Raw genomic sequence first — 26,990 nt, 5'->3', positions numbered from 1 at the left:
AAATTATTCATAGAGAGAATGATGCAGCATTACCACGTTTCTTAAAAAAATGGTTTTTCTTTTGGTTCATATTTTCAAAAGCAGTGAGAACGGTTTAAAGGAGGAAAAACTTCAACATTTAGCCTTATACTCCATTTTTCATTCTAGTTTACATTTCATCTAACATCAAACAAACAAGCCTTGAAATCTCTAATGAGGCGGACTGTGTACGGACACCGCCAGACACTTGGCACGAAATAAAATGAAACACCGGGGCCATCCTTTAAGCATAGCTTTTATCAGAGACGTATAACACAGACACTGCTTTCTATTCTATTTAAAATTACTTCGTCTCACAGTGTTACTGTGAACAAAAAGAATGAAAGGATAAGGTATACTGCATTATTCTCCCTTGCGGTTAAAATGGGTGCCGAAGAAAAACAAAACAAACTTGAAAACAACCATAATGACAGAAACAAAAGGAAGCATTTTCCATTCTCACGTTTTGTTCTTTCTTTTCTGATATTTTGTCACCATGTCTTGCAAACTGCCAGAAGTGTGGAAGACACCAAAAGGAAAAAGAAAACAGAGAACGTGAGATACATTTTTTCTGAAACTCTGCAAGAGGAGGACAGAACATAAGAGCAATTTAAGCACATATAAAATAACTGTGTACTGTAAAGCAGTAAAACAACCTATGCCCTCTGCTCAAACAGAGCTGGTGAGTGCACTGTCTTCTTTTTAGAGGTCTGTAATATTGCAGTTAGTGTTTACATCTGAGGGCTCAGAGCCAGCATAACCCTCAACTCAACTGCAAAGAGGAAACGTGTAACCAAACCAGAAAAAACAACAAAGAGACAAAAGATCAAAAGCATGGAGCAGAATTAAACCATTTGAGAAGTATTTGGGGAACTCACAGACTGTAGTATGACTTTGTTCAAAAGAGGTTAGAAATTGAAGCAGGAAGACATAGGAGAAAGAACATGTTATGATTGACAGCCTGGTGAAAAAGCTAGCACATCTCATTTGGTAACTTTCTTCCAACATACAAAGAGAATGCCCTGTGGTACCTAAGGCAGCTAGCTACATTGCAGTGTGGCATCTAATGAAACAAAGAATAAATCTGCACTTCACCTGTTAATTAGGTCGTCGTTGTCATCACTCTCCATCTCATCCTCAATGGCAGCCTGCAGATCCCCTATCCTCTTGAAGGCTAACTTAAGGTCCACTTGTAAGCTCTGATTTGCTGCCTCTAAGCTCTCGATGTCCATTTCCTGGTGAATGGATTGGAGCATGGTTAGCTCCTCCAGTGTAAACACCAGTGAGTACCATAAGGTCACAAATCACCCATGGCCTTACCAGCTCATGTTTCTTGCGGCTTGCCTCAGCCTCCTTCTTGGACAGCTCTGCCATTTCTTCTTTTATGTCCCTTAGCTGCCTCTGCGTGCGTTTATTCTGGTCTTTCTCCCTGTTTTCTGCAGTGATGTGCTGATTTCTCTCCTCCGTCAACTTCTCAAGATTCTCCTTCAGACGACCCACCAGACTCTGGGAAGCAGGTGACGAACATGTTAAGGGCACATATAGTACAGACAAGTGAACAACACTCAAGCTAAATTATCTTCTTTGTACTGTTTTAAGTAATTTCTCAGCTGCCTGCAGCTGGCCACTGTCAGTTATGCCATTAATAATAACAAAATAGAAATGTGAACAGTGCTATGAGTTGCCCTTTGTCCAAATTCATTTTAATTCATTTTTAAGGTGAATAACAGGGAAGGTGACCATCAACTGACTGTCTTTATAAGAACCTAATTAAATTCATTCTATGATGGACACTTTTGTTATCTAGAAAGACAGTACAGAGCAAAGCAAGCGGCACTATAACTTTCTTTTTAAGGCCTTTGTCTTAAAATTACTAGGAAATTAAGTGTCAGAATCCAATTAACAGGTTGGCAATGCATGGCTTTCACATTTGTCCACATCATCTTACCTCCAACCGCTTAACCTGCGTTTTCTCATATTCCAGTTTGGTCTCTATCTCACGGATTTTAGCCTCCTGGCGGCTCACAAGTGACTTCTCCACCATGGATTGTTCTTGGAACTCTAACTGGTTTTGTAGCGAATGGAGCTGGAGGACAGACACACATATTTACACAAATAAACACTCTTGAAGAGCAATTTCCACTGTACACCTTCTTGACCTCTGGTTTTTGCGCCCCCTCTTAAGTGAGATCTGTGAAAATTAAAATGAAGTGCTGATGTGTGCATGTATTAAAACCAAATTGCAGTTTTGTATAAATGTAATCCAAGTCTCTAAATATAAATATTTGGTATACAGCGTGAATAATAAGCTCTAGATAAGCCCCAAATGTACAACAAATAGTTAAAAGAAGAGCTTGTTGTTGAAACTGAGTAACAGCAAGCCACAGTAATTTCACAAACCTTTAGAAAAGCTTTTGCTTCATGCAAAGCACGTTTTTTTTTTTTTGTTCCATCTGAATGGTTTTCTCATGACTGATAAAAGGAAGAAAGACACATCACAACAAAACTGGTCCAAAAGCCAGCATGGCACCTAATAAGGGACTTTGCATCAGAGACAAGGAGGATTTGGAGTTCTCCTTTGATATTACTAAAGAATCCAGATTTTTCTCCTACTGGGGATAAGATAACCACTTCAAGGTCAGATGCTTTAGATAGCTATCACTGCTTACTCTGACAGGTTTTAACAATGCCTTACAGCCCTGCTGTGCTACTTGGGTATCGCCAAAAATATTCTGATGGGTGGGCCTTGAGTGACCCAAAACTAACAGTGTGCTATTATTTCTGTGTTTTGATTCTGGGATTATAGCACACAATTTTGTTTAGTTCACCATGCAGCCATAAAATACAGTCTAGTAACACCAAGCTGTGGTCGTATAATGTGCATTCACACTTATGCTAAACTTTGCCATGCTAAAGCTAAATTCACATTTAATCTACCAGACGAAATTCATTTTGTAAATAAATGCATCAAAAAAGGAAATAGGCATGCATTAATACATGACATATCGAACACAGAGGTTGCCTTCTGAACAAATAGTATTCCATCAGTACAACATGATAAAAGCACTTATCAACATAGGCCTGAATCAGAAGCATTAATCTTTGTATCACATGAATCCACATTTATGCCAGACCTCAACCATTAGCAGACACCTCAAGCACAAAATGCAGTAATTTGACCAATCAGCTCAGAAATAGGGTAAATCAGGCAAGGACACTATGGTTTATTACAGTTGTATAATTCAGATCTGTTTGTGACTTAGCAAGTGCAGTGTGAAAACAAGAATTGGAATTTGCAACCACACCATTAGCCACACCATCTGTCACATTTGGAAGGCTTTGATATATGTGCTAAAATCTGCAGACTAGCATACTCACAATGGCAATTTGCTGATGATTGCCATGTAAACATTAGCACTTGCCGATTCATTTTTGGGATTTCTCTAAATAAGTGAACACTTTGACCTGCTAGAGAAAGATTTAGGTGAACACTAAAGTCAACAGTCTTTATTCAATTTCTGGCAACTAGAATGAAAACTATAGACATAAAGCCCAAACAGCAAGTTCAAATAATGCCAAGTCCAACAGTTCAATAAACTATACCCAAAGATGGATATAGGATTTCAGTTCCCCAGCCACAGAGTCGTAAAAAAACATTTTCCTGGAGATTAATTGTGCTTTTCCAAAACCAAAAACTATAAACACAAACACTATATTACACAAAATGGGCAACTTATATACTTTATATATGCATATATGTAAAACTTTAATAAACATAATGTTGAAAAAAAATGGGCAACTTGTGTAATGCTAAACAAAAACTTGAAAAGATTTTCACTATAAATTCAGCAAAAAAATCTGTAATGAGACACAAAAAGAGCATCTTCTGACTTTTCCAGAAGTAAAAGATGAGGGCTCTTTCATCAAAAGTTCAAGAATTTAAAAATTATCTTTCATTTGTGATCTAAAATACATAACATCACAGAATCCAAAGACATCTACGACCAGGGGACAGATGCGTTCAGATTCTTCAGTGAAAACCTCTACAAGGGCTCGGGAATACTTCGGCACTGTGAGTGAACACAGTTGCTGTAAAATTCTACCACGCTAAGAAAAAAAAACAAAAAAAACAAAACACAAAATTTAAACACAGCTGGGTCTTCTTTGAGCCAGAGATCATTGAAGATGGATTGAAATTCTTTATGATTTCTTTGTTTTCTGTTCTAAAGAGAAGATGTATCATTTGGCTTTCTATCAGTACAGGGTTCAAAAGCCTGCATTTGTGATGGCTGGCAGATACATTAGAGCACATTGCACTAGCTAACTTGCACATCTGTGAAGGCATCATTAATACTGAAAAGTATAAAGATACAGGTTTTGGAGCAACGTATGTTCCAAACTTCAGATCACGTGTTTTTAGGGAACGCATTGCTTACTCGGGAAAGACAAAGCCAGACTAAAATTCTTAGTATTCAACTAGCTTGCCTGCAGTCCTAACCAGTGACACTTATTTTTATTGAATGTTCATGTAGGTACACTAGCTAGCTGTTGGTGCTTGGGGTGACACAAAAGCCAGAAATGACTGGCACAGGGCCATCTGTTTCTACAACGCCATGGGTTGACATTTCAAACATGACTCTGCTGCAAGCATCCACTGTGTGTGTGTCTGTGTCAGAGCAAAAAGGAATCTTCAGGGTTTTTCACTTGATTGGAGTAACCATATACATCATGCAAAAAATAAACTGGCCTTGCACAGTAACAAGGTTTTGCTATTATCTCCAGCTATTACATTTTTTTCATACCAATAGCTGATATCGAAAACACTATTTTCTTACTTGCTTCCAATTGCCATCTTTATTAACCTGATATTCTTCTTTAAAATGATATAACAACAGAACTACAAATGAAAAAAAACATTTAGACCAAAGCTGGTTGGCTGAAGTTCAGGGATGATTGTTGAAAGGACTAAAATTACTTCTTCACCTAAATAGTTATTCCATCTTAATCGGCTGTTAAGTTTATGTACTCCACCCTTCCTTTAAATACTGTAAGAATTCTGAGGGGGAAAATTTGCTCCTTGACACTTTTTCTCTGATTTCTACTATTTACATGTAAATTGCAATGGCTGGAAGAAAGCACGCTACCACATAAAAGGAGCATTTTTGGTCAAAATAATCAGAGAACACAGTGAAAAGCTAAAGCCTAATCAGAAAGAAGTGTTGAGGCAGCAGGCAGGTTCCTGGCAGGGAGCTGTATTGCTTTTGAATACTTCTTTTTACCTTTTCCTGGATCTCCTGCTTCTCCTTTGTGGCTTCTTCCAGCTGGGCCTGCAGGTCACTGATCTGGCTTAAGTCCCTGGCAGACTAGTATGCACATGCATGCATGCACAGAGAAAAAAAGTCAGAGAGTCAGGTGTGTTGGTGTTCATGTATGCCTCAGTTATCTGTTATATTACTGTCAATGCAAATGTCCAAGATTATATCCAAGTCAAATATTTGGTCATGTAGTCTGCTGTACAACAGATTATATCCCCATGTTTAGCTGAGAATATCCTCCAAATTTCAAAGACACTACTGGAGAAAATAATGTTAATGTTTCAAAAATAAGTGCAACTACACTAATACAAAATATACAACCAAATGCAACAGTATTGAAGAACAGCCAAGTTCTTAACAGTAGATACTTGACAAAGTTCTCGAGCTGAACGGAAGGCAATACACTCCATTTTTCTTGGCATTCAAACAGATGTTTAAAGTTTTAGGCAGGACTACCTGAGCTACGGCAGCCTTGTGTTTCTTCATCAGGTCATTCATGTCCTCCTGATCCTCCTCCATGCGTGACTGCAGGTCATTCTTCTCTCGTTGCAGACGGCTGAGCTGCTCCTCCAACTAAGGCACAAACAGAGCGAGAAACACACACTTTAGTTTAGAATGGCAGGATTTATTCATGAGCTATTGAATATGATAAATGGTCATTAGTTGGCCTGGCCGTGGCAGTCTGGGAATCTCATCTAATAGCAATGAAACACAATCTGGACAGGGTTCTGGCTGGAAGATAAGACCAATTGGAGATAATCAATTGGCTCATTTAGGCAGGGAAAAGTGCAGCCAGTGCAGCATACTGGTGATGTCCCATTTAGAGTTCATCCTCTGTGATCAGGGGGAGGCTCAGGCCTTCAATATGCTCTAATCTCAGACATTTACAAGACCTTCCCTTGCCATAAATGCAGCAATTAACAAGCAAAGCACAGGCACATAGCACTCTGTGTGTCATCCCGAGAGAGACAAACATCCTCAGTCCATGAGTCTAAAATGTAGGCAGTACTCTCATGAGACACCCATTAATGAGCAAGCAAAAAAAAAACACATTCAACAAAGCTTATTTATCCATTAGAGCAAAATGTTGAAATCCGACATATGCCAAAGGGCATTTATTATTTTAATATTCCACCATGGGCTGATGATGTATGCATATTAATGTTCGAGCCCTGCTGTATTTTGAAGAGAGAAAATTTGACAGGCACCAGCCCTCAGTTAATTAAACATTGTTTGTTGTTTTTGGTTTAATTTGCTCATCAAAAGAAGGGTATAGAAACATTTATGCAAATTATTTCCCTCTCATCAAAAGTGAACATGAAAAAAGGTAAGTACATTTCATTATCTATGAATGTGTGATATCGTGCACAATATCGACTGAGTTACAGATGCAAAAACATACAGCAATAGAAACATATGCAGAACATATTGGCATTCAAGCTTAGTCAAGTGGGTAATTGGAACACAATTTGTGCGGTTCCACTTGACGACATATGTTGCACCCTCAGGATACATTGTTAACAGATGTCAAAACTTACCGACATCTTCGCTTTGACCATATCCTCCATTTGGATATGCAAGTCCTCTATTTCCAGCTCCATACTCTTTCGAGCCTTCACTGATGCTGCACAAGTAAACTCTGACTCCTCAAGCTGTGAGAAAACAGGAGGAAGAAGAGGTGTTGGGACAAACGTTAGTGGAACTGAGCTCCAGAATCTGGGATTTTTTCATTTGTGTTGATTTGTGCATAATACACATTTCAAAGCATGCTTTCTGTTGTTGTATCATTAAGTATATTACACATCCGTGCTATGTTGGGCGCAGGCAGATGCCAAAATGTTCAAAGGGATGTACTTGATTTTTGAGCTGAGTGATCTCCCTCTTGCTGGGGGCATTACTCTTCAGGTGGTCCAGCATAATCTGTGCATCAGCCAGAAGGACTTTGGTTCTCTTCAGGTCTTTCCTGAGCCTCTTCTCTGTCTCCACATCCCTCTGGCTCACCTGAATGACAAACCACTCCTTTATAGCCCAGCATCGTTACTTTCCTCCTTGAAAACCTATAGCAACCCTTGAGACTCAAAAGCATTTTCTTTCCAATCAAAACAAGTGGCAGACACTAAATTGCACAGACTTGACTACACGGATATGTTCAGAGTAATGACAGTACCTGGTCCTGAGCATTCAGCAGTTTGGATTCCAGCTCTCGTCTCTCTCGCAACACTTTTTGCTTGTCTTCATACTCCTCCTCCAGCTGTACCTCCATCTGTTTCAGCTGTAGAACACAGTGTCAAGATGCACAAATGCTGGATCCATGATAAAGTCAGACATTACATACCATCGACCGTCCTGCTAGACACGGCTGCTCTCAAAGACAAATAGATCCCCCAAAAGCAGACCTGGTAGCCTTAAGATTAATCACACATGATGCTTCATTATGTCAAATTAAAAAATTTTAAATATAGAAATCCATTTAACTTCTTTCTACTTAATAAGACACATGGAATAAAATAACAGTTTAAAGAATACATTACATTTGCAGTTGCAATGACTGCCTTGCAACTGTAAGAAGCCATTGCAGTTTACATCCATGACTATCCAGACTCACTTCAATTTGACGGACACCAAGTCTAAACCATTAAGATCAAAAGCCAATTTGTTTTTTCATATTAGATAGTTCTATAAAATTCTCAAACCTATAGCAACAAATAAATCCTATAATTATTTCTGCCTCCAAATTAAGACACATCAGTCACTGTGACATTTGACCAAAACTGAACCAATTCAAAATGTATACAAAGTTTCAAAAAAATTCCCTGAAGGCATACAGCAGAAAGTGTCCACAAATTGTGGGACAGATGGATGGACATCCAAAAATCCCTGCCCACAGCTATAACTCGTAGGGAGGCATAAAGCAATACAGCATGTGTACCTAGATGAAGTGAAATTAAAGTAATGAATTCAGGAACTTCATAAACTGGGCTATGTAAATAGAAATTTTAATTATTCAATTATTTCTTTGTTGTAACAATCATTTTAGTAACAAATCTCATATCTTTGGGAAGCCTGTTTATTTCCCCTTTAATGGTGCAACATTTGTAAGGAAAATTCATTTGTAGGTTGAGCAGCAGAGTTGAGTAGGTAGGTTGTGCCCATAAAAAATAAAAATAAAAACTTGCTAATAGCTCTCTACCCAGGTAGTCCAGAAAAGACTTCACACTTCCATCTAATAGGGCTGCTAGGAGGCCTGCCATGACTGCCCTTCATGGTCAGGCCCCTTTGCACTGGTGTCTGCAACATTTGCACTGGCACCTGAAAATGTGGAAGAACATTATGTTCAAAGATAGACTGCCGTAGGCAAAATCTGGACCTATCATAGATTCAAATTGCAGAGAAGATGTGGAGAAAACTATTCTGATTGCTGCACCGATAGGGTAACAGCTTTTGATGGAGGCAGTGTGATAGTGTGGTGGAGCATCTTCCTCACAGAGAAACAGAGAGCGAGGTTTATCAGAGACTACCTACAGCATAGGTGTCAAACTCTGGCCCGCGGGCCAGATTTGGCCCGCAGCCTAATTACATTTGGCCCGCGAAGCCATACCAAATTACTATTAGAGCTGGCCTACTGGTATTATACAGTTAATATATATATTGTTTAGTATTAAGCTTTGCTTGTTCCATATTCAGTTTTTCAGCAAAACTTGTTTGAGTCCATAAGAAAAGATTCATTCTTATATCTAGAGGAAGATTTTTTTTTCAATAAATATTAGCGTTAGCCCGCGACTTTGTTCCAGTTTTGAATTTTGGCCCACTGTGTATTTGAGTTTGACACCCCTGACCTACAGTATTTGGGGAGTGTAGAGGATGGAATGGTCTGTCTGCAGTGCTGACCTCAACTCCACTGAACATTTGTGGGATCAGCTTGGACATGCTGTTTGTGCCAGAGTGACCAACACAACCACACTGGCTGACTTGCAACAAATGCTGGTTGAAAAATAGGATGCCATCCCACAGCAGTGTGTGACCAAGCTGGTGACCAGCATGAGCAGGAGATGCCAGGCTGTGTATGGCTTTTCTACATAGTACCAGTTCCCTTTTTGCTAAATGAAAACATTTTTTAATTGCCAATAGGTTGTTTTTTCAGACTTCAATCATAGACTTCAATAAATGACACCAAACAAGAGTCAATAGCAGAATAAACACTTTGGCACTGGCAGAAAAGATTTGGCAAGTCTTTCATGGGCACAACCTACATACTCAACTGAGGTGCTAAACCCACAGATGCATTTTCCTTACAACTGTGACACCATTTCAGGGGAAATAAACAGGCTTTCCAACAGTATAAGATTTATTGCTCAGAAGCATTGTTACAACAAAGAAATCATCAACATAAATTCCCTTATTTTTTGTGCTTTCAATCAAGCATGAAAAAAGTGTGTTACTGAGTACTGCAGTAAACAGCCCTGAGTAAATGTTAGTCAACAAAAAAAGGCCATAAATAAGAAAAAAAACTGCAGAAATTGCAAGAATGATTAGTGGCTACCTTCTTACTGCAAGATCTCCTGATCTCCTCTACGTCTTCATCTTTACTCTCAATCTCTTTAGAGTGGGTCTGCCGCTGCCTCTCCATCTCCATCTCAAGCCGCAGCTTAGTCTGAAGACATAACATATAAATGACATGTGAGACAAACATGTATTAGAGAGAGAGATACATATGCAACAATTAGCAAGAAGAACTCCTAGCTGAACCATATTTGCACCCCTCTGTACCTGCTCCAGCATTTGGATGTTTCCAGCCTGTTCATCCAGCTCCTCCTCCTGGTCTTTCACCTTGGCCTCGAGGTCACGAAGCTGCTTCTTGACCTTGGCAAGTGAGGCCTCATCCTTTGACTCTTGGGAGGACAAATCCTGTAGCTCTGCCTCCAGTTGTTGCACCTTTACATTCATGCCACACAATTCAGTGTCCTTGTCCTGCAGGCAGAAGGCATGCTGTAAAACATACATCTGGACCAGCCTAGCTATATCATACAGAGAGCAGAAACATCAGACATGTTGTCCCCAAGAGAGGGCATTAGAGTACATGTGGAGTATGTAGTGGAGAGAAGCCTACCTGCAGCTGCTGGCGGAGGTTAAACATCTCACCAGTCATTATGTCTTTCTCTCGAGCCAGCTTCTCCCTCTGGCTCCTTTCCCTCTGTACCTCAGCCTGAGCCTGGTTCTGCTCCAGGTCAAATCTGGAAAACACACACACACACACACACACACACACACACACACACACACACACACACACACACACACACACACACACACACACACACACACACACACACACACACACACACACAAAATATTTTAAACTCTAAACTAACAAATCAGCTTAAAGAAAGATCTCTCAGAAATAGATCTCTGCATCATTCATTTCTGTGCACAGTATGTTACTCAGAGAATTTGACTTTGTTATACGGGAGGCGCCAGGCTATCATCGGTTCTATTTTAGCCTCCACTTCTGTCCCCCTCTAATAGCCATCAATTTACCATTGGGTTGTAATAATGTGCAAAATGTTTTCTTCAATTGTCTAGGGCAGAAACACTTATGGTTAGTGAACTTAACAGCTAAGTGTTTCATGCTGTCAGCTTGTTGTAATTCTCTGTTTTTCTCTCTGAAGCGCAGCTGAAAATAATTTCACCCACAGAGCATCTTCAATTAGCCACAGGGGAGAGATCACATTCTGCCACAGTGATAGCTTCTCAAGTGCTTAAAGTCTTGAGTCATTTTCTCAGCTAATGCAATTCCACAGATTACAGAACATCTCAGTCACTGTTCAAATTAAAGAAAACTTTAGCATTAGGCGAGTAGACCAGTGCTGCTTAATCCGAGGAGAAAAGAGCTATATGCTCTCTGCAATGTGTGTTTATGCAAGAGAACTGGACAGGCAGTTGAACTGACTTCCTCTGCTTCTTCTCCAGATCATGGTTGCGACTTTGCAGGCCCTCCAGATGAAGCTTGGTGTCCTGCAGCTCGGCAGTCAGTTTCTGGCACTTTTTCTTCAGCTGCTGCACAGAGCGCTGCAAATCCTCATTATCCGTCTGCAAATCAGCCAGCTGCAGCACACACACACACACACACACACACACACACACACACACACACACACACACACACAATTCTTTAATGAAAGTGCAACACCTAGTATTACTATTACATTTCCACAATTAAAATGTTATAAGTGTGAGACAAATTAATTTAGATTTTTTTTTTATTATTATTATTTCAAGTTGTAATTTGCTCTTGCCTTTCTCTCTACATGTCTTTTGCTCTGCTGTTCCGTCTCCAGCTTGTCATCAAACTCCTGCTGAAGTTTCTTTTTGGCAAAGTCCATTTCACGAACGGCTCGATTGTATTTTATCCGCCACTCTCCTCCTAGAGGAAAGACATGCAATTTAGAAAATGTCTGTGTGACATTTGAGCATTTCCTGACTTTAATGCAGGTCCAGCCAGGTACACAGAGGAAGAGGCGTAAAAACCACAGACATGATGGATGCGTGGGATTATGGAGTGCACTGCACTGGCTGCGATGATTATCACATTCAAAGACTGAAATAAAATAATCTTTCTGGAAATAAAACTTTTGCTTAATCAGATGCTGAACTTACAAGGTCAAGGTATTCAACAGGAAACTACAAAGAAGGCTTTGTGTTTTAGCTCTTATCTTGAATAAACCTGAGATAGGAATTCAGAGCACACCACAACAGTAGTTAGAGGAGGACATGTCTAAGTGGCACTTTCCACAGTTCTTAGGCAACCTTAATTCTGGAGCTGTCATAGGCTATCAGAACTATAACAGCAGCCAGACAGACATTTGGGTTCAGGTTCATTTCCAAGCCTTATCATTTTAGAGGCTGTCCACTTCTCCTTCACATACCAACACAGGCTCCTCCATCAGTGCTGCTCATTAGCATATATATAGCATAATGACAACTTGCAGGGCCACCAGCTCTGATCCCACCGATTACTTTCTCATTCATCTAAGAATTCTGATATGCTCTGTAATGGCTTGTCTGCTGAGGTGGGTTGAAGGAGGTGGGAACACAGATATAAAAAAAAAAAAAAAAAGACCCATGGACAATATGCTCTCAGCAGGCGCTCTCTTTCCCAGCAGGGGGAGACCAATCAGAAACAAGAATTAGTTGTATGCCTGGGAGCGGACATCCTAATCTCCTAGCGGTTAATCCTAAACTTGGAAAATATACTTAACAGTATTATGCAGGATGTGACCAAGTCTTACTGCCATGTCTCCTGCTGAAACAGCTGAACAAAGCCATTCATTCCTGCAGCTACAATTAGTATAAGGGAGATTTTTCAAACTGTGCACATAATGCTGGTCTGAGTGGTTCAGTAAATTATGCTTCTGACCTGAGCTGACATGCCCATTAGGCAGGCTTAGGCAAGCTGCTGAAAGTGTCGCAGGGTGCAATTAATTAGGGAATTTAAAACAAATGCTTAAAAAACACTGATGACCGAGACTATGTTATTCAAAAAAACAGAGAAAAGTTTCTCCGAATTATCTTCAAATTCGATCTTGCATGTAGCAATCTCTGGTGTCACGACCAAATGTTAGATATCAGTGTCTTGCTCTACTAACCAGCATCTTCATCATCAATGTCCATCTCCCCATTTAGCTCTGATGTTTTCATGAGTCGTGCTTCCATCACCTCCATCTCCTGCGATTCTAACTGTTTCTTCATGGCATCAAACTTTGCCTGGAATGCACAAATTCAGTCAATAATCACACAGAGCATGTCAGTCATAATAAACTGAACTTCAGAATTACTATAAATTTTAAGTGTGCATCTTTCATATATATATATATTTCATGTTTATTTGCCTGTAGATCCTTCATATCTTTCTCCAAGCGCAGTCTCTCAGAAGTCTCAGCCTCCAGCAATTGGGATGCTGACTCACTTGTGCTTCTCTCATCAGCGAGCTCTGCCAGCAAGTCTGCGATCTGATCACAAACAGGCAGACGCACACGGGGTGTTATGCAAAGTTGCAAACTACTGGCCACAGTTCCTGTGCAAGTAGGTAATCAAATCTTTAAATAAAATAAAGAGTGCAACTGCACCATAAATCTCCAAAAACTATCCAGAATGCACTACCATAGGCAGGGGGACCCACCCTGCTCTCCAATCGATCTGTATTGAGTCTCAGCTCATTTCGTTCCTTCTCCACTCTCTCAAGCTTCAATTTCTGCTGCTGAATCTCCTCCTGGAATACAGAATATAGCTGTTTTATATCAGATACATGTTATGTTATGTTGGAGGTCAATGTCAACAGTGATGACAGTATGTAGAATAGTGCAGACACGGAATGCATTTAAAAATATATTAAATCCTTAAAGATTCAACAGGTTGGGTGAGGTTTGCTCACATCTTTGCTCCGCATCTGGTCCTCTGTGAGCTGCACTTTAATGAGGGGCTGCACTGTGGTAAAGAGCCTCCACCATGGCCAGTCCTTCACTCCACAGTTCTTCTTGATGTTTTTTTGAATACAACGGATGGCTAAATCCTGAATCTAAACACACATATGGAGAGTCAGTCACCAAAGAGAAATCTGTGAGAGTGCAGGCAGTTATTTGCACAACAAAATACAAACTCATATTGAATGTCAATGGCATAAAAGTGATGTAATTACTTCCAAATGTATCTGTAAAAGATCCCCTATTATGACCTTAGAACCAGCAACAATGCATGTAATATGCAGCACCAATAGCTTGAATGCAGACAAATTGTTTGCACAGGTACCACATGGAGGCAGTATCCAGACTAAATGCTGCTTTTATATAATCACTGGAATAAATACTTTCCAAACTCTACCGTTACCATATCATCCGCACCATTGATGAACAATATTTGAAAATAACTACATTCTTCTGCTATATTGCATATGTATGGGCAAGCAGATATCCCGGGACTTGCCAACCTCCACTAGAGAGTTTCCGCCGAGTGTGTTCCAAGGCTGGAAGCTAATTTTTGATTAATTAAATCAAACATTTTGGCAGCTAATTCCAAGTATTACACGATTTCCATGCTGCTTATGCATGAGGCTCTCTAGCAGCAGCAGATTATGGGCAAACCCAATTAGAGCAACACAATTCTCAGCATCAGGTACATTTTGCCCTGAAGGTACTCTCTATGACCAATTAGGATTTGTCACACAGTGAAAGCCTTAACATGGAGCAAAATGCTGCAAATCTCTGACAGAAGAATTAAACAGGTCTCACTTGTCATATCTAGTCTATAATGAATAGGAAACAAACAAAAGATTATACAACATGAGCACTGTGGATAAATATTTTGGTATTCATATCACATTAACAAGGTGTGACAACTGTAAGACAGTGTGAAGTGAATGAAAAATTTGAACCAAGGTTAATAAACAAAAAGAAAAAAAAAACACTACATTCTTTTCCAAATATTCTATACATGTATTTCGGGTTTGATTGTCTATATACATGTAAGACTTACTGTATATGTATTAGATATTAGATACCTGCAGCAAAGTCTGAGCATAAAGTTGCCATTTAGTAAATAAATGAAGCAACAGGGCTCCGCCAGGGCTGCCCTTTGTCTCCGGTTCTGTTCATAATTTTTATGGACAGGATTTCTAGGCGCAGCCAAGTGGCGGAGGGCTTTCGCTTTGGTGGCCTCAGAATCTCATCTCTGATTTTTGCAGATGATGTGGTTCTGTTGGCTTCATCGGGTGAGGGCCTCCAGCTCGCACTGGAACGGTTCGCAGCCAAGTGTGAAGCAGCGGGAATGAGGATCAGCACCTCCAAATCTGAGGCCATGGTTCTCAGCTGGAAAAGGGTGGAGTGCCCACTCCGGGTCGGGGATGAGTTCCTGCCCCAAGTGGAGGAGTTCAAGTATCTCGGGGTCTTGTTCGCGAGTGATGGGAGAAGGGAGCCGGAGATCGACAGACTGATTGGGGCTGCAGCTGCAGTGATGCAGACGCTGCACCGGTCCGTCGTGGTGAAGAGGGAGCTGAGTGTAAAAGCGAAGCTCTCAATTTACTGGTCGATCTACGTCCCTACCCTCACCTATGGCCACGAGCTGTGGGTAGTGACCGAAAGAACGAGATCGCGGATACAAGCGGCAGAAATGAGCTTCCTCCGAAGGGTGGCTGGCCTCTCCCTTAGAGATAGGGTGAGAAGTTCGGCCATCCGGGAGGGGCTCAGAGTAGAGTAGCTGCTGCTCCACATCGAAAGGAGCCAGCTGAGGTGGTTCGGGCATCTGACAAGGATGCCCCCTGGGTGCCTCCTGGGTGAGGTGTTCCAGGCATGTCCCACCGGGAGGAGGCCCCGGGGCAGACCCAGGACACGCTGGAGAGATTATATCTCTTGGCTGGCCTGGGAACGCCTTGGTATTCCCCCAGATAAGCTGGAGGAGGTGGCTGGGGAGAGGGAGGTCTGGGCCTCTTTGCTTAGGCTGCTGCCCCCGCGACCCGGCCCCGGATAAAGCGGATGAAGATGGATGGATGGATGGAATGAAGCAACATCGGTTTCTGAGGATTTCTTCATTATAAACAAACATAAGCTATAAGCTTTATCATTCTGGCTCTTTCTACACTTTGTACATTATTCATTTTTAACCCTAAGCTAAACCAAAGACATATCTTATAGCAATGCACTGCATACTGATACCTTTACAACTGCAACTATAAAGGTATCATCTGCGCTTTGATTCAGAACCATGGGAATGCATGTTTCAAATGAAAAAGATATTCTGTAGAATCCCCCGCCTGAGCTCAGCTGTGTGCTGATTCCATGCAAATAATTCTAAAAACTACATTTGTAGGGTACCTGAAGGACAAAGCTCCCAATATGGCAAGTGCCTGCTGAGGCAAAATAACAGACTTTTAAAATGTCAGGTTGTCCCCTTGAGGAGACAGTTGAAAGGGGAAAGAAAAAAAAAAAAAAAAAAAGAGGAAAAATTGTGGTTTTGTCATTTAATGTCACATGGGCTTGGCACAGCTTCACAAGGTTAACATGCCAGAGAATATCAATCAAGGCAACTTGTGACTTCCTGTCACATCCATATACATCAACCAGTAGCTGTCTGAGAGCTTCACCAGAACTCACTTGCACTATTCCAGAGGCAAATTACCATCTACTGTACATGCTAAGACTGGATACTTCAAACAGTGTAAGAGGCAATGAAGACCAGATCTGTTTTCGCAGAGGGATATCAGGGAAACAGCAAGGGTGCCAGTCGATGTTATTATACAGTGATTATTCTAAGACTCGACAACAACACACTCTGCAAATCTTCACAGTAAGAGAAAGAGAGATGGAAATTACTCAATATTCGACACATCCCTGCATCCTCCCCAAGTCTGGTGTTGACTAATTGAATCAGGAATAATATAAACAGAATGATAATCAGGGGAAAAGATGCCCTTCAGATAATTATTGCAAGGAGAGACTGTATTTACCATGCATGCAACAGCTGTATGGGAATAAATTGTTGGTTAGAAAAAGGCAGAAAAGGGGTAGCAAGGGGCTGCAAAGCCACTTTCAGAACAGCATCTTGCTTGTAATTTCTCTACCAAGCACAGTTTTATATCTCTCACTGCTGAGTACAGAAACTGACCTAATATTATTAAAAGCTTTGGTATTTTATGACTAGTTTTGAAGTGTTTGAAAAAAAAAAAAGAAATTCAATAACTACATGACGTCCATTCATTTATCATTTCAAGTGTGGAATTTTTTAATGCAAGTTTAGAATAGAGTAATAAGCCAGTTAGCTTAGCTTAACTCAAGGACTAGAAACAGAAGGAAATATTTAGCCTTGTATGGTTTTAGAGAAGCTATATGACCACCTTGGCGGTAGAGGGCCCTTACAAAAGGCTCCAAAGAGTTTTGTTACCCTTAGACTCAGGCTAGCAGTTACTCTCTGGTTTTTTTAGTCCTTAATCTCTACCTAGGATGCTGCTAGCTGTGTGGTCTGCTTTCATTGGGAATAACTCAAGTTCTTTTGAACTGAATCAAAATGAATTGGTTTGTGGATATGAAAGTAATGTGCATTAAAATGTCCACAGCTTAAATAAACCTCTGCAACCCTGACTCGATGAGGGGTGCGTCATAACTGCATATTTCATGTTACCTTGCCAACCTAAGTTGAGTTTGAGATAAATATAATTGAGATGAAATAAAGTCTCATCTTTCTATTATAGATACATGTGCAGGAGGGAGGGGGCTAAAGAGGGCAGAGGAAAAAAATTTTCTTTGCTAATGGATTTTGTAATTGCACAGTTGCCTAGCAATTTTGAAAGGATCCTTGGTGTTGATTTTCTTCCATTTCTAGCCATTGTAAAGCAACAGGCACTTACCCTGCTTTGCTGTGTAAATAATCACTTCTGAACTTGATAGAGAAAATGTATTGGGGTTCCAATTTTAGACCAACATACATTTAAGTATTTGATTTAAAAAGAAAGGTACCAAAATATGATATCTGAAAGTCCAGATATTTTAAAGGTCAATTTGATTTACCTCATTACAACATTGACAATGTAACAATTGACAATGTTTGACTGGCATCATATTACAACTAAACAACATGCGTGCTTCCTAACAGTATGTCATAGTGGATGGAGAGATAAGTAATGTAATTCCATTTCTGCTGGTTCATCACAGCCCAGCTGAAGTGGCACATTCACTTAAATAGTACAACGTAATCATAGAGGGAGAAAAGTACTGCAGGGCTCTATACATCACAAGAGGACACATGAGGTCCAGAGAGATAGACTCACACAGGTCCTGGTAGAAAAATGGAAGATGGATGGAATGGATGGGTATGAGAGTCAGCAGCATGTTTGATAAGGCTACAATTCAGGGGAGTGGACTGATAAAATGTCACAGAAATGGAAATGTCACAATCAAATATCGCCTTGGGAAAGCTGATTGGATGGATTACAACGAGGGATGGGGTACAGCCAATAGATTCAGAGAACCTATTTGCAATTAGCTGAAGATTTACAGCAGGGCTGGTTATATCTACCCCAAGAACAGAACAAACTAGATCTAAAATTGGCTCTCAATTCTGAAGTGCATATCCTTCACCTACTTGACCTACTTCATTTTGCTCAGCTGTGCAAAAACTAAAAATAAAACAATAGACAGTGTGTTGCAATTACATTGTTTTTTCCAATTAAAGTGAATTCATTCAAGTTTCTCCCCTTCAAACTTTGTTGACAAAAACCTGTCACAGTTGTATTTAGGCTTCAGTTAAGATTACGACAACATTTGGACTGCTCGTTTCATTTCAGTATAGAATCCCGCATACCTTTCTCTTCTTGAAGGCTTGCCGTGCCAGGTAACCTCTACAGGCAGCTTGGAAGAGGGTTAGATTGCACTTGGTCTGCTCATCCCTCTGTTCCTCCAGCTTAGCCAAGGTTCCAGCTCTGAAGAACAGCTATAACAAGAAACAATCATACACAGATGCTTATTAGCAAAGCGTAAAACAGTTCAGACAATTTTATGGTTATTTTTGATATTATGAGATTTAGAGGCCCTGCTTTAATGTCAAGCCCAGCAGCACAGTTAAAACAGAGGGGAGTTAAAAGGTAAATTAATGCACTGAAGCAACTAATCAATAAGAAACAGTTTAATCCACAGTCAAGTGAGTCTTATCTAAGTGAGAACCCGGGTGATTAAGTTATCTCGAACAATCAGCCTTGTCCATTTCTAATCTAGGGCAAAGGTAAAAAAAAAGAGGTAAACAGACAAAGAAAAGCACATTATGTCATAGCCTGTTTATACCCATGAAGGATTTGGTACCATGATACATTCCAGATATGATGGCAGGAAGCTATTAAAATGGACAGGATGACCGCGCGCACACACACACACACACACACACACAAACACACACTTTCTCAAACTAAGGTCGCTCTACAAAGTGTCCATGCTCCTTAAATTCCAAAATCCATATATAATATGTTAACAAAGCAAGAGCTGGGAATCATCAAACTGTTTTAGCAAGCAAATCTATAAAGCAGTAGCAAAGAAAGATACATTCAATGGTATCAATGAATATTAATTAAAACTCTCAAGGCAAAAAATAATCTGTTATTCTTTTATTTTTATTTTCAAAATTGCATGCAGGCATCATGTAGTAGCTTTATGCAGCTATGTTCCTTTCAGGCATGTGGCTATCTCTAATGGCAGATTTTGTCCAGTCAAGAGCTTCTCATTCACTGCTTTTAGTTGGTTTGGTGTAAATGGTAAATGGCCTGTATTTATATAGCGCTTTTTACTAGTCCCTAAGGACCCCAAAGCGCTTTACATATCCAGTCATCCACCCATTCACACATACATTCACACACTGGTGATGGTAAGCTACATTGTAGCCACAGCCACCCTGGGGCGCACTGACAGAGGCGAGGCTGCCGGACACTGGCGCCACCGGGCCCTCTGACCACCACCAGTAGGCAACGGGTGAAGTGTCTTGCCCAAGGACACAACGACCGAGACTGTCCAAGCCGGGGCTCGAACCGGCAACCTTCCGATTACAAGGCGAACTCCCAACTCTTGAGCCACGATCACCCATGTAATTGGCATGCAAGTGAGACAGGTTGCCAAGACACCACTGGAATGCTTTGTGAATGGCCAACTGTGCATGTCTACTTCTGAGCCCATTTCACACTCCAAAGTGTGGCACCATGTGAAGCCGCCTCCAAACCATTCTTTTGTCATGTGTTTTATAAAAGGGCCATGCACACCGTACAGTATCTTGGAGCATAAGTCCCCCTCTTTTGTACTTTACTGTTTGATTTCATTTTGACTGATGGCCGCTTTCCAGCTGATAGGATTTAATGTGCATTTTGAAGCAATGTTTACTGTGCAAATCATACTAAGGTTGTGGTGAAAAACAGAATGCATTAAGAGGAGAAATTTGCTCCAATAACCTGAAAAAAACATAGTAAATATGGTAATATATATGGGCAAGGTAGAGACATGACTCTTGGGTAACCACTGGCTAAATAACTTGAAGAAGGGACAAGGCTTGGCAGGTCTCCAATAAAGGATGGCAAACAAGCCTCAAAGAGGAACAGGTGTACTGAAAGACACACATCCCCAGACAGCAAGTGTCATAAAAAAAAAAAAAGAGTTGTGTACTACTGCTCTGTGGTGAGAATTTCAAAACAGACGCAGAGCAATTCATAGCAAATGTTTATTCAATACATTTTTAAAGCTGTTCATTTGTTTGTGATGTGTGGGCATTACTCACCCTGCTCAGACCCATGTGGTAACTGCTCTTCTCCAAATCCAAGGACTCCAGAAGCTCCTCTACAGCCTGAGTAAATGCATACATGCACACAAACACACATTCAGCCTTTCAAAAGGTGGATCCAGTGGTGCTACTGACACCACAACAATAGAGCGGTCTACAGTTCCCCCTTATCTGTCATGTTTAATAACTACAGTGCACTTTTTCTCCTCTTCTCTCACTCTGGATTTTGTTTTAAAACCAAGTCGGGATGCAAAAGAAAAAATACAACAAACCAATTACAACTTGCCCCCTAAGATCCACCTGCACCTAGTCTATTCATCATGATCCCCTGTTTTTCTTGACCTAGTTGCAGCTCTAAACACACACATCCCATGTAGAGTTACACCAACCCAAACACTGGAGCCCCCCCTCTCCCTGTTCAGCCTGTGTATACTGTCCGTCTATTGTTGTCTGAGCCTCTTCTCTCTACTTGAGACTCCACTTTGAAAGACCACATCTAGATTACACCAAGAGAGGTTTGCCACGAATACTGAGGGGCTTTTGTTTGCCAGTGTTTCCACAGAAACTCAGCTCCAACACACTGACACAGGGGAAAGGAGTTATATTCACCCCTACCCACATTCTCTACCTTGCTTTCTTATTTCTCTGCAGAAAGAAACTTCTGTATTTTTCTCTACTACTCTTCAACTCATGTTTCTTTCATAGGTCTTTATAATGAAGCTCAAGCCATCCACATTTTTTATAAATTTAAATTAAAACCAACAAAAGCAGTACTGTCACAGTGTAATAACCATGGCATTTAGAAAAATAGGCATTTTTATTTTTGTTTGCAGTAAAGCACTTTCTAAGCCCTGATATTGATCAGCTTCTTTCACAGGCATTATAGTGATGAAGTTAAGCTGATTAGGTCTTTACTATTAGCCCTGATGAAGCTTTATGTCTCTGTCAGTAGGCTGCTGACATCAGGCTGTTGAGATCAGGTCATGAAGCTGCCTCCTCACATCATCAATCTTCACTGTGCTTGGCTAGCGGCACAGCTGTACATTTTACTCCCTCTCTCAGTGACTGACTTACTCTCTTCTCGTCCTTCACTATATAATTTCTTCCGTGCTTCTTGGTGAGATGCGGTGCCAGCACATCAAAGCGCCGTCGGAACTCCGAGAACACCATGTGATCAGGGTAACCTGTGAAAACCGGTATTGAATAAGATTTAATCTGACAGGCTTTTTTTTTTTTTAATACACATGGACAAGGGGGTATGTTTGCTTTACCTCACCTTGTCTGTAGATTCTTAAAGCATCAAGCAGCTTAGATCCACGTATCTGAGCACGGAGCAAGGCTACATCTAGCTGCATTAAGCTAGGATCTCCACTCTCCCCTTGAGTCTCACATTCCACTCCTTTGAACAGAGATCCACTCAGCGCCTTGAGGGCATCCGCCTTGGGCAATATGCAGTGAACAAACTGAATCCTGGACCTCCGCAACATGTCAAGAAGCGCATCCTGAAAAGGACAGAGCAGGATTATAAGCAGCCTGGTGGGAACAGGTCAAGAGTTAATGCAGCGTCTTCTAATAAAGCACAAGTTAAGGTTTTTAGTTTTTGACTCTCTTGTTGAGAAATATGTTCTTCTTAAAAGTAGTGGTACTGATAACAGCATTAGTAGTAGTAGTAGTAATAGCAGCTGTTTTGAGCTGCTCCCATATTCACAAGGGTTCACCACACCAGGTAGCTCCACATGTTCATTTTTTTTAAATAATAAATAAAACATAAAACACTAGATGCTCTTTCTAATGCAACACCAAAGTAATGTCTCTTCAAGGGACTGAAACAGGATTCTTGTTTGGCAAATGTGTAAACCGCTACACTATGCAGCCACTAAAACAAAACTTCTTAATGGCTTAATGTCGTTTTCTCTGTTGTCGCTAAACAACCGGCTCTACTTCATTTATAAGACTTCAGGTAGAGTCAAAAACAAATTTAAAACTTCTCATATTTACAACAGCATGTTTTGTTGTGCCTTGTGGTGCCCCACATCCCCAAGTAGCCATCACACCCTATGCTCTCACCACTTGAAGTTTTATCTGAATGCACAAAGACTTCTTCTTGATGGCAGCTACTCCTGTGACGAAGGATTTCCTCATGCTAGTAGCCCGGCGCAAAGACAGCTGGGAAACACCTTCAAGGCCAGCAACAGACCCGGACAAAACTGTGGTTCCACCTGTGCGGTTCATGAGCAATGAGCCGATGATCTTTCTGTAAGAGATGCCGTAATTCAGAGTGTGATGTTTTATAATTCAAGTCTGCAACACCAAGGAACAACAACTCCTGCATGGTGGATACTTACTTCTGCGAGTCCTGTAGGAGGGACGCAGCATTGGTAGAGGCGGGATTCTGCTTGGCATAGCTGAGCCACCCTCGTGCATCATACTCCACCCAGTCTGTCCCATGGCTGTGGCCCAGCAGGAAATTATGATCTTTTTCACTTTTCAACAGGAAAGTGTGACCTAAAGTAAATGGGGGATCCAGTGTAAAATCTATTAGATACATATACAGCGAGATAATGAGAAAAATCATATTCAAGACTTCAGAAAGGGGTTTACTGTCTGCATGAGTTTAACAAAGCAAGTAAATTCATCACATCCTAATTAGTCTGGTGTGTGCCGCCTGTCACAAACCTGCATAGATTTTACTGATAAAAACATCATGATGAACAGTCTGTTCCTAGTAAACCTTATTGTTTAATGGGCCACTTTATCCGTGTAGTTTTAGTGTGAGACATTTAGATCCAACCATACTCCACTTTCATAGACGATATAACTGTCTGCCACTAGGTCATCAGAGAGCTGATAGACGAAACAGAGGAGCTCAAATCTGACCTATATGAAGAGTTTTAATGAGAATTCTGAAGCTGAGTGGCTCCATAGTGTAGTGGTTTACACATTCGCCTAGCAAATGAAAGCTCCCTTATTTGATGCTAGGAGGAGACAAATCCCTTTGGGGCTGCGTCAGGAAGGGCAACGGGCGTAAAAAAAAGAAATAAATAAATCTGCCAAATCGAAGCTGTGGAGCTACCCACTGTGGCGACCCCTTGTGAATAAGGGAGCAGCCAAAAGTAGCTTTAATGAGAATCCACCAGCTGTTGTTTTGGAGTACTAAAATGACAATTTGCGTACCATTTTCTAGCTCTATTAGGGAACTTTTTAAAAGCTTCAGTTCTTATTGTTAGAGAATTGCTAAGAAACATATGAATCGGATATCTGTGACTGCTCTGCAGAACAACAGCAACTGGTCAAATTAAACGAGATATTGTGATTTGGAAATTCCATATTATAGTATAGCTTTAATGAGCTCATTTAAACTGAGACAATACAGCGTACTATAAAACAAAAGGGGAGTTTATATATACCCATACAATATATAATGTTAATGAACATCTTTGTTTTTATTTTTTTTTATTCTTTTTGAAAATGAAAATACAAGGATTTTCTGTTCATTTCTGAGAAGATCACTATTTGTATTAGTGCGACCTTATGCATGTGTGTCTGTGTGTGCATCTTCCCCTTGCCTTTACTCTCGCCCTCAGCAGGTCCATAGTAGCTAAACAGGCGTCCCAACAGTGTTTCCTCTGAACCCCCAGGCTGCAGTGCCTCCTCCTCCATCAACCACAACAGACCCCGGGCCTCATCTGTTCGCACTGTCCGTACCTGTCCCCACACACACACACACACACACACACACACACACACACACACACACACACACACACACACACACACACACACACACACACACACACACACACACACTATTCTGTTTTACCTTTATGACCCTCTATGCAAAAGATTTTACAAAAGGAATGTCAAACATGAGTAATAAACATCTAGTTCATGTTAGTGTTTAATGGAATATATTGATGAGTCACAATATATTTAAGATATTATTATCCACCTCCTACAAACAATAATGACAAAGCAATAAGTATTAATTATAAAAAATATCCTTCAAATGCCTGGTGCTGGCCTCTGTAGTGAGCGTTTGCTTACATATAAACCATTCTAAATGTCAGCGAAAATACTTTGCCCTCTGTTTTCCCAGTCTGAGCAGTGTATCACAGACATGGAGATATTGTTAGCAGCGGAAATTTAAGTTTCAATAGCATTTGTGATGTGAGCATACTTTTAGCAGTTTACTGCAATAATACCGTCATAACAGTTTTAACTTATTCCACACAATTAAAATAGGGAAAATGTGGAAAGTATAAAGGGAGAAAATTTTAAATAATGCAATTAGTTACACAATTAGCATGTCATTGTTGAATAAGGGTATGCCAAATATATGTCACCATAATACATAACACACTGAAGCGTTCACTTTTAAGTAAGAGACATTGAGCATAACCATCTTGTTGTTCAAGCTCATGAGAAAGGTAGCTACTGTCTAAATCCACCCTGGGAACTGTGGCTTAAGAAGCAAATCCACAAAACCAAAAAGTGCTTTAGCAGCCATCAGAAGTTGCACTGGAGACATCCTTATCAGCAGTGCACACTACGCTGACTACAAATACAAAACAGGTTATCAGTTTGGAGAAGACATGTGACAACTATGAGGCTTGCAATGAATCAAGCATTAAGGCTGTTTGTGATAACAGATGTCTGAGCTACAACAGGAAAAAAAAATATCTGTGAGGGAAAAAAAAAAAAAAAAATCTTTGATCAAAATGTCTTTGCACTCTAAACAGCATAGATCTTTATAGCTGACTTTAGAAATGACTTTGAAGAATCTGTGTTATTTTTACCCTTCGGTTTTTAGTGTGATGTACTACAGTTCACTGCTTTTGATGACATTCCCATTAGAGTGGGGACCCTTTAAAAAGTAAAGCACTCAAACCAAACACATTGGAATTACAGCAAAGTGATCTATGGACTCTCTAAACTCGGCCATTTCTGTTTCCATGGTGCAGATCATAGGCTGGAAAGGCCAAACATTGATTTTCTTTCTTGAAGTCAATTCTCTAACCTTTCTTTTCTTGCTCCCACCCTCTCTTTCTAGTCTCTGCCAAACAAGTCTAACATAGAGAGAAGTCTTCTGATGCTTAGAGACATTATTCAATTTTTTTCTTAATTAAAAAAACAATATATTGTACCCAGGGATTAACATTAACATCTGAAAATCAAACATTTTATGGTACTAAAACCAAGGGAAATGAGAAATTATGCAAGTTAGATGTGTGACAATAAAATGAAGAAAGACAATAAAACAAGCGTACCAGTGCTTGACTCGAAGCTTGGTCTACCACTGCCACAGACAGAGACGTGCTGGTTTCTGTGTCGTCTAAGGAAAGTTCTATGTTTTCCTGGAGGACAGCAAAGAGATTGACAAACTAATGACCTATGATGTCAAAAAATAGGATTTTGAATGCTAGGCCATTTGAAACCCACTGTCATAGACCAATAAGTTAGCAAAATATATATTTTTTAGTTTTGAACTATTAACAGGATAAATGAGAAAGCGACAGAGAGCAGAAGATTTTTAGAGAGGCAATGGTACAGTGGTTAGAACTGCTGCCTCACAGCGAGTAGGTTCAAGACCTACCATCCAGCTGGGGGTTTCCTGTGTGGGTTCTCTCTGAATACTCTGGTGTCCTCCCACAGTCCAAAGACATGCATCTTAGGTGCACTGGTGATTGTAAATTGCCCATAGGCCTGGTTCTGAGAATGTCTAATTATCCGTTTCTATGTGTTAGCCATGTCAATGACTAGCAACCTGTCTAGAGTGTACCTTGCTTTTTAGCATATAACAGCTGTCACAGTCTCAAGTCTTTATATTTTACCACAGCTCCAAAATGTAATAGCATTTTATAGGTTAACTACAACTATTTTAACTTGGTTTAAAAAAAAAAAAGAACAAATACATTGTTATTAAGCCATAAAGATTTGACCATTTTGGTTGCAGCTCCATTAGTCATTTCTAGATTAATGTGGCACATGATAAAAATTATCTGAGATAAAGCTATAGCTATAAAGATTAAGAGATAAAGTAACAGTGCATGGTAACAGAGTGGATCATGCTCCAGAAAGGGGAGAAAATGCTGGCATGCTAATAATGTGGCCACGACAGATGCCAGTGTTCAAGCTGACTGTGTATGTGAAGTCTCCCCACTGATTTTTGTTCTCTGCTGCGGAGAGTCCATGTACAGAGGAACGCAAAAAACAGAAAAAAAAAAAAATACTAGCCAGAAAGCTAGAGCGCCCAACAGCAATTTATTCAAAAATATAAAGGCATACTGTGTGTGCCGGTTGTGTGTATCACAATTTAACCCGCCTGCCTGTCACTGTGATTGTTAAGACTGTGTGCCGTTTTAAATG

At 40.4% G+C, this 26,990-nt stretch overlaps 1 protein-coding gene across 7 annotated transcripts in view; it reads right to left on the bottom strand.

Annotated features, from left to right (window-relative positions):
- Positions 1-26,990, bottom strand: part of LOC308387547 (unconventional myosin-XVIIIa-like) — a 62,067-nt gene that overhangs the window by 10,158 nt on the left and 24,919 nt on the right. For 4 of the 7 annotated variants that reach the window (XM_080867663.1, XM_080867667.1, XM_080867666.1 and 1 more), the window contains 26 exons: positions 25,892-25,978; positions 24,191-24,329; positions 22,970-23,129; positions 22,692-22,878; positions 21,901-22,126; positions 21,699-21,808; positions 20,622-20,687; positions 18,675-18,803; positions 13,762-13,905; positions 13,510-13,599; positions 13,220-13,339; positions 12,977-13,094; positions 11,627-11,754; positions 11,281-11,435; positions 10,441-10,564; positions 10,101-10,301; positions 9,874-9,984; positions 7,501-7,605; positions 7,188-7,334; positions 6,872-6,985; positions 5,790-5,906; positions 5,298-5,381; positions 1,967-2,104; positions 1,339-1,524; positions 1,114-1,253; positions 482-526 (listed from right to left, as the gene is read on the bottom strand). In XM_080867663.1, the coding sequence (XP_080723789.1) occupies positions 482-526; positions 1,114-1,253; positions 1,339-1,524; positions 1,967-2,104; positions 5,298-5,381; positions 5,790-5,906; positions 6,872-6,985; positions 7,188-7,334; positions 7,501-7,605; positions 9,874-9,984; positions 10,101-10,301; positions 10,441-10,564; positions 11,281-11,435; positions 11,627-11,754; positions 12,977-13,094; positions 13,220-13,339; positions 13,510-13,599; positions 13,762-13,905; positions 18,675-18,803; positions 20,622-20,687; positions 21,699-21,808; positions 21,901-22,126; positions 22,692-22,878; positions 22,970-23,129; positions 24,191-24,329; positions 25,892-25,978 (3,371 nt within the window). The remainder of the gene's footprint in view (positions 1-481; positions 527-1,113; positions 1,254-1,338; positions 1,525-1,966; positions 2,105-5,297; positions 5,382-5,789; positions 5,907-6,871; positions 6,986-7,187; positions 7,335-7,500; positions 7,606-9,873; positions 9,985-10,100; positions 10,302-10,440; positions 10,565-11,280; positions 11,436-11,626; positions 11,755-12,976; positions 13,095-13,219; positions 13,340-13,509; positions 13,600-13,761; positions 13,906-18,674; positions 18,804-20,621; positions 20,688-21,698; positions 21,809-21,900; positions 22,127-22,691; positions 22,879-22,969; positions 23,130-24,190; positions 24,330-25,891; positions 25,979-26,990) is intronic. The other 3 variants (XM_080867664.1, XM_080867668.1, XM_080867669.1) reach the window with 1 other exon arrangement.

This window comes from Rhamphochromis sp. 'chilingali' (genome assembly GCF_963969265.1).
Source record: "Rhamphochromis sp. 'chilingali' genome assembly, chromosome: 19".
Classification (NCBI taxonomy): Eukaryota; Metazoa; Chordata; class Actinopteri; order Cichliformes; family Cichlidae; genus Rhamphochromis; species Rhamphochromis sp. 'chilingali'.
This window is presented reverse-complemented; position numbering and strand designations above follow the sequence as displayed.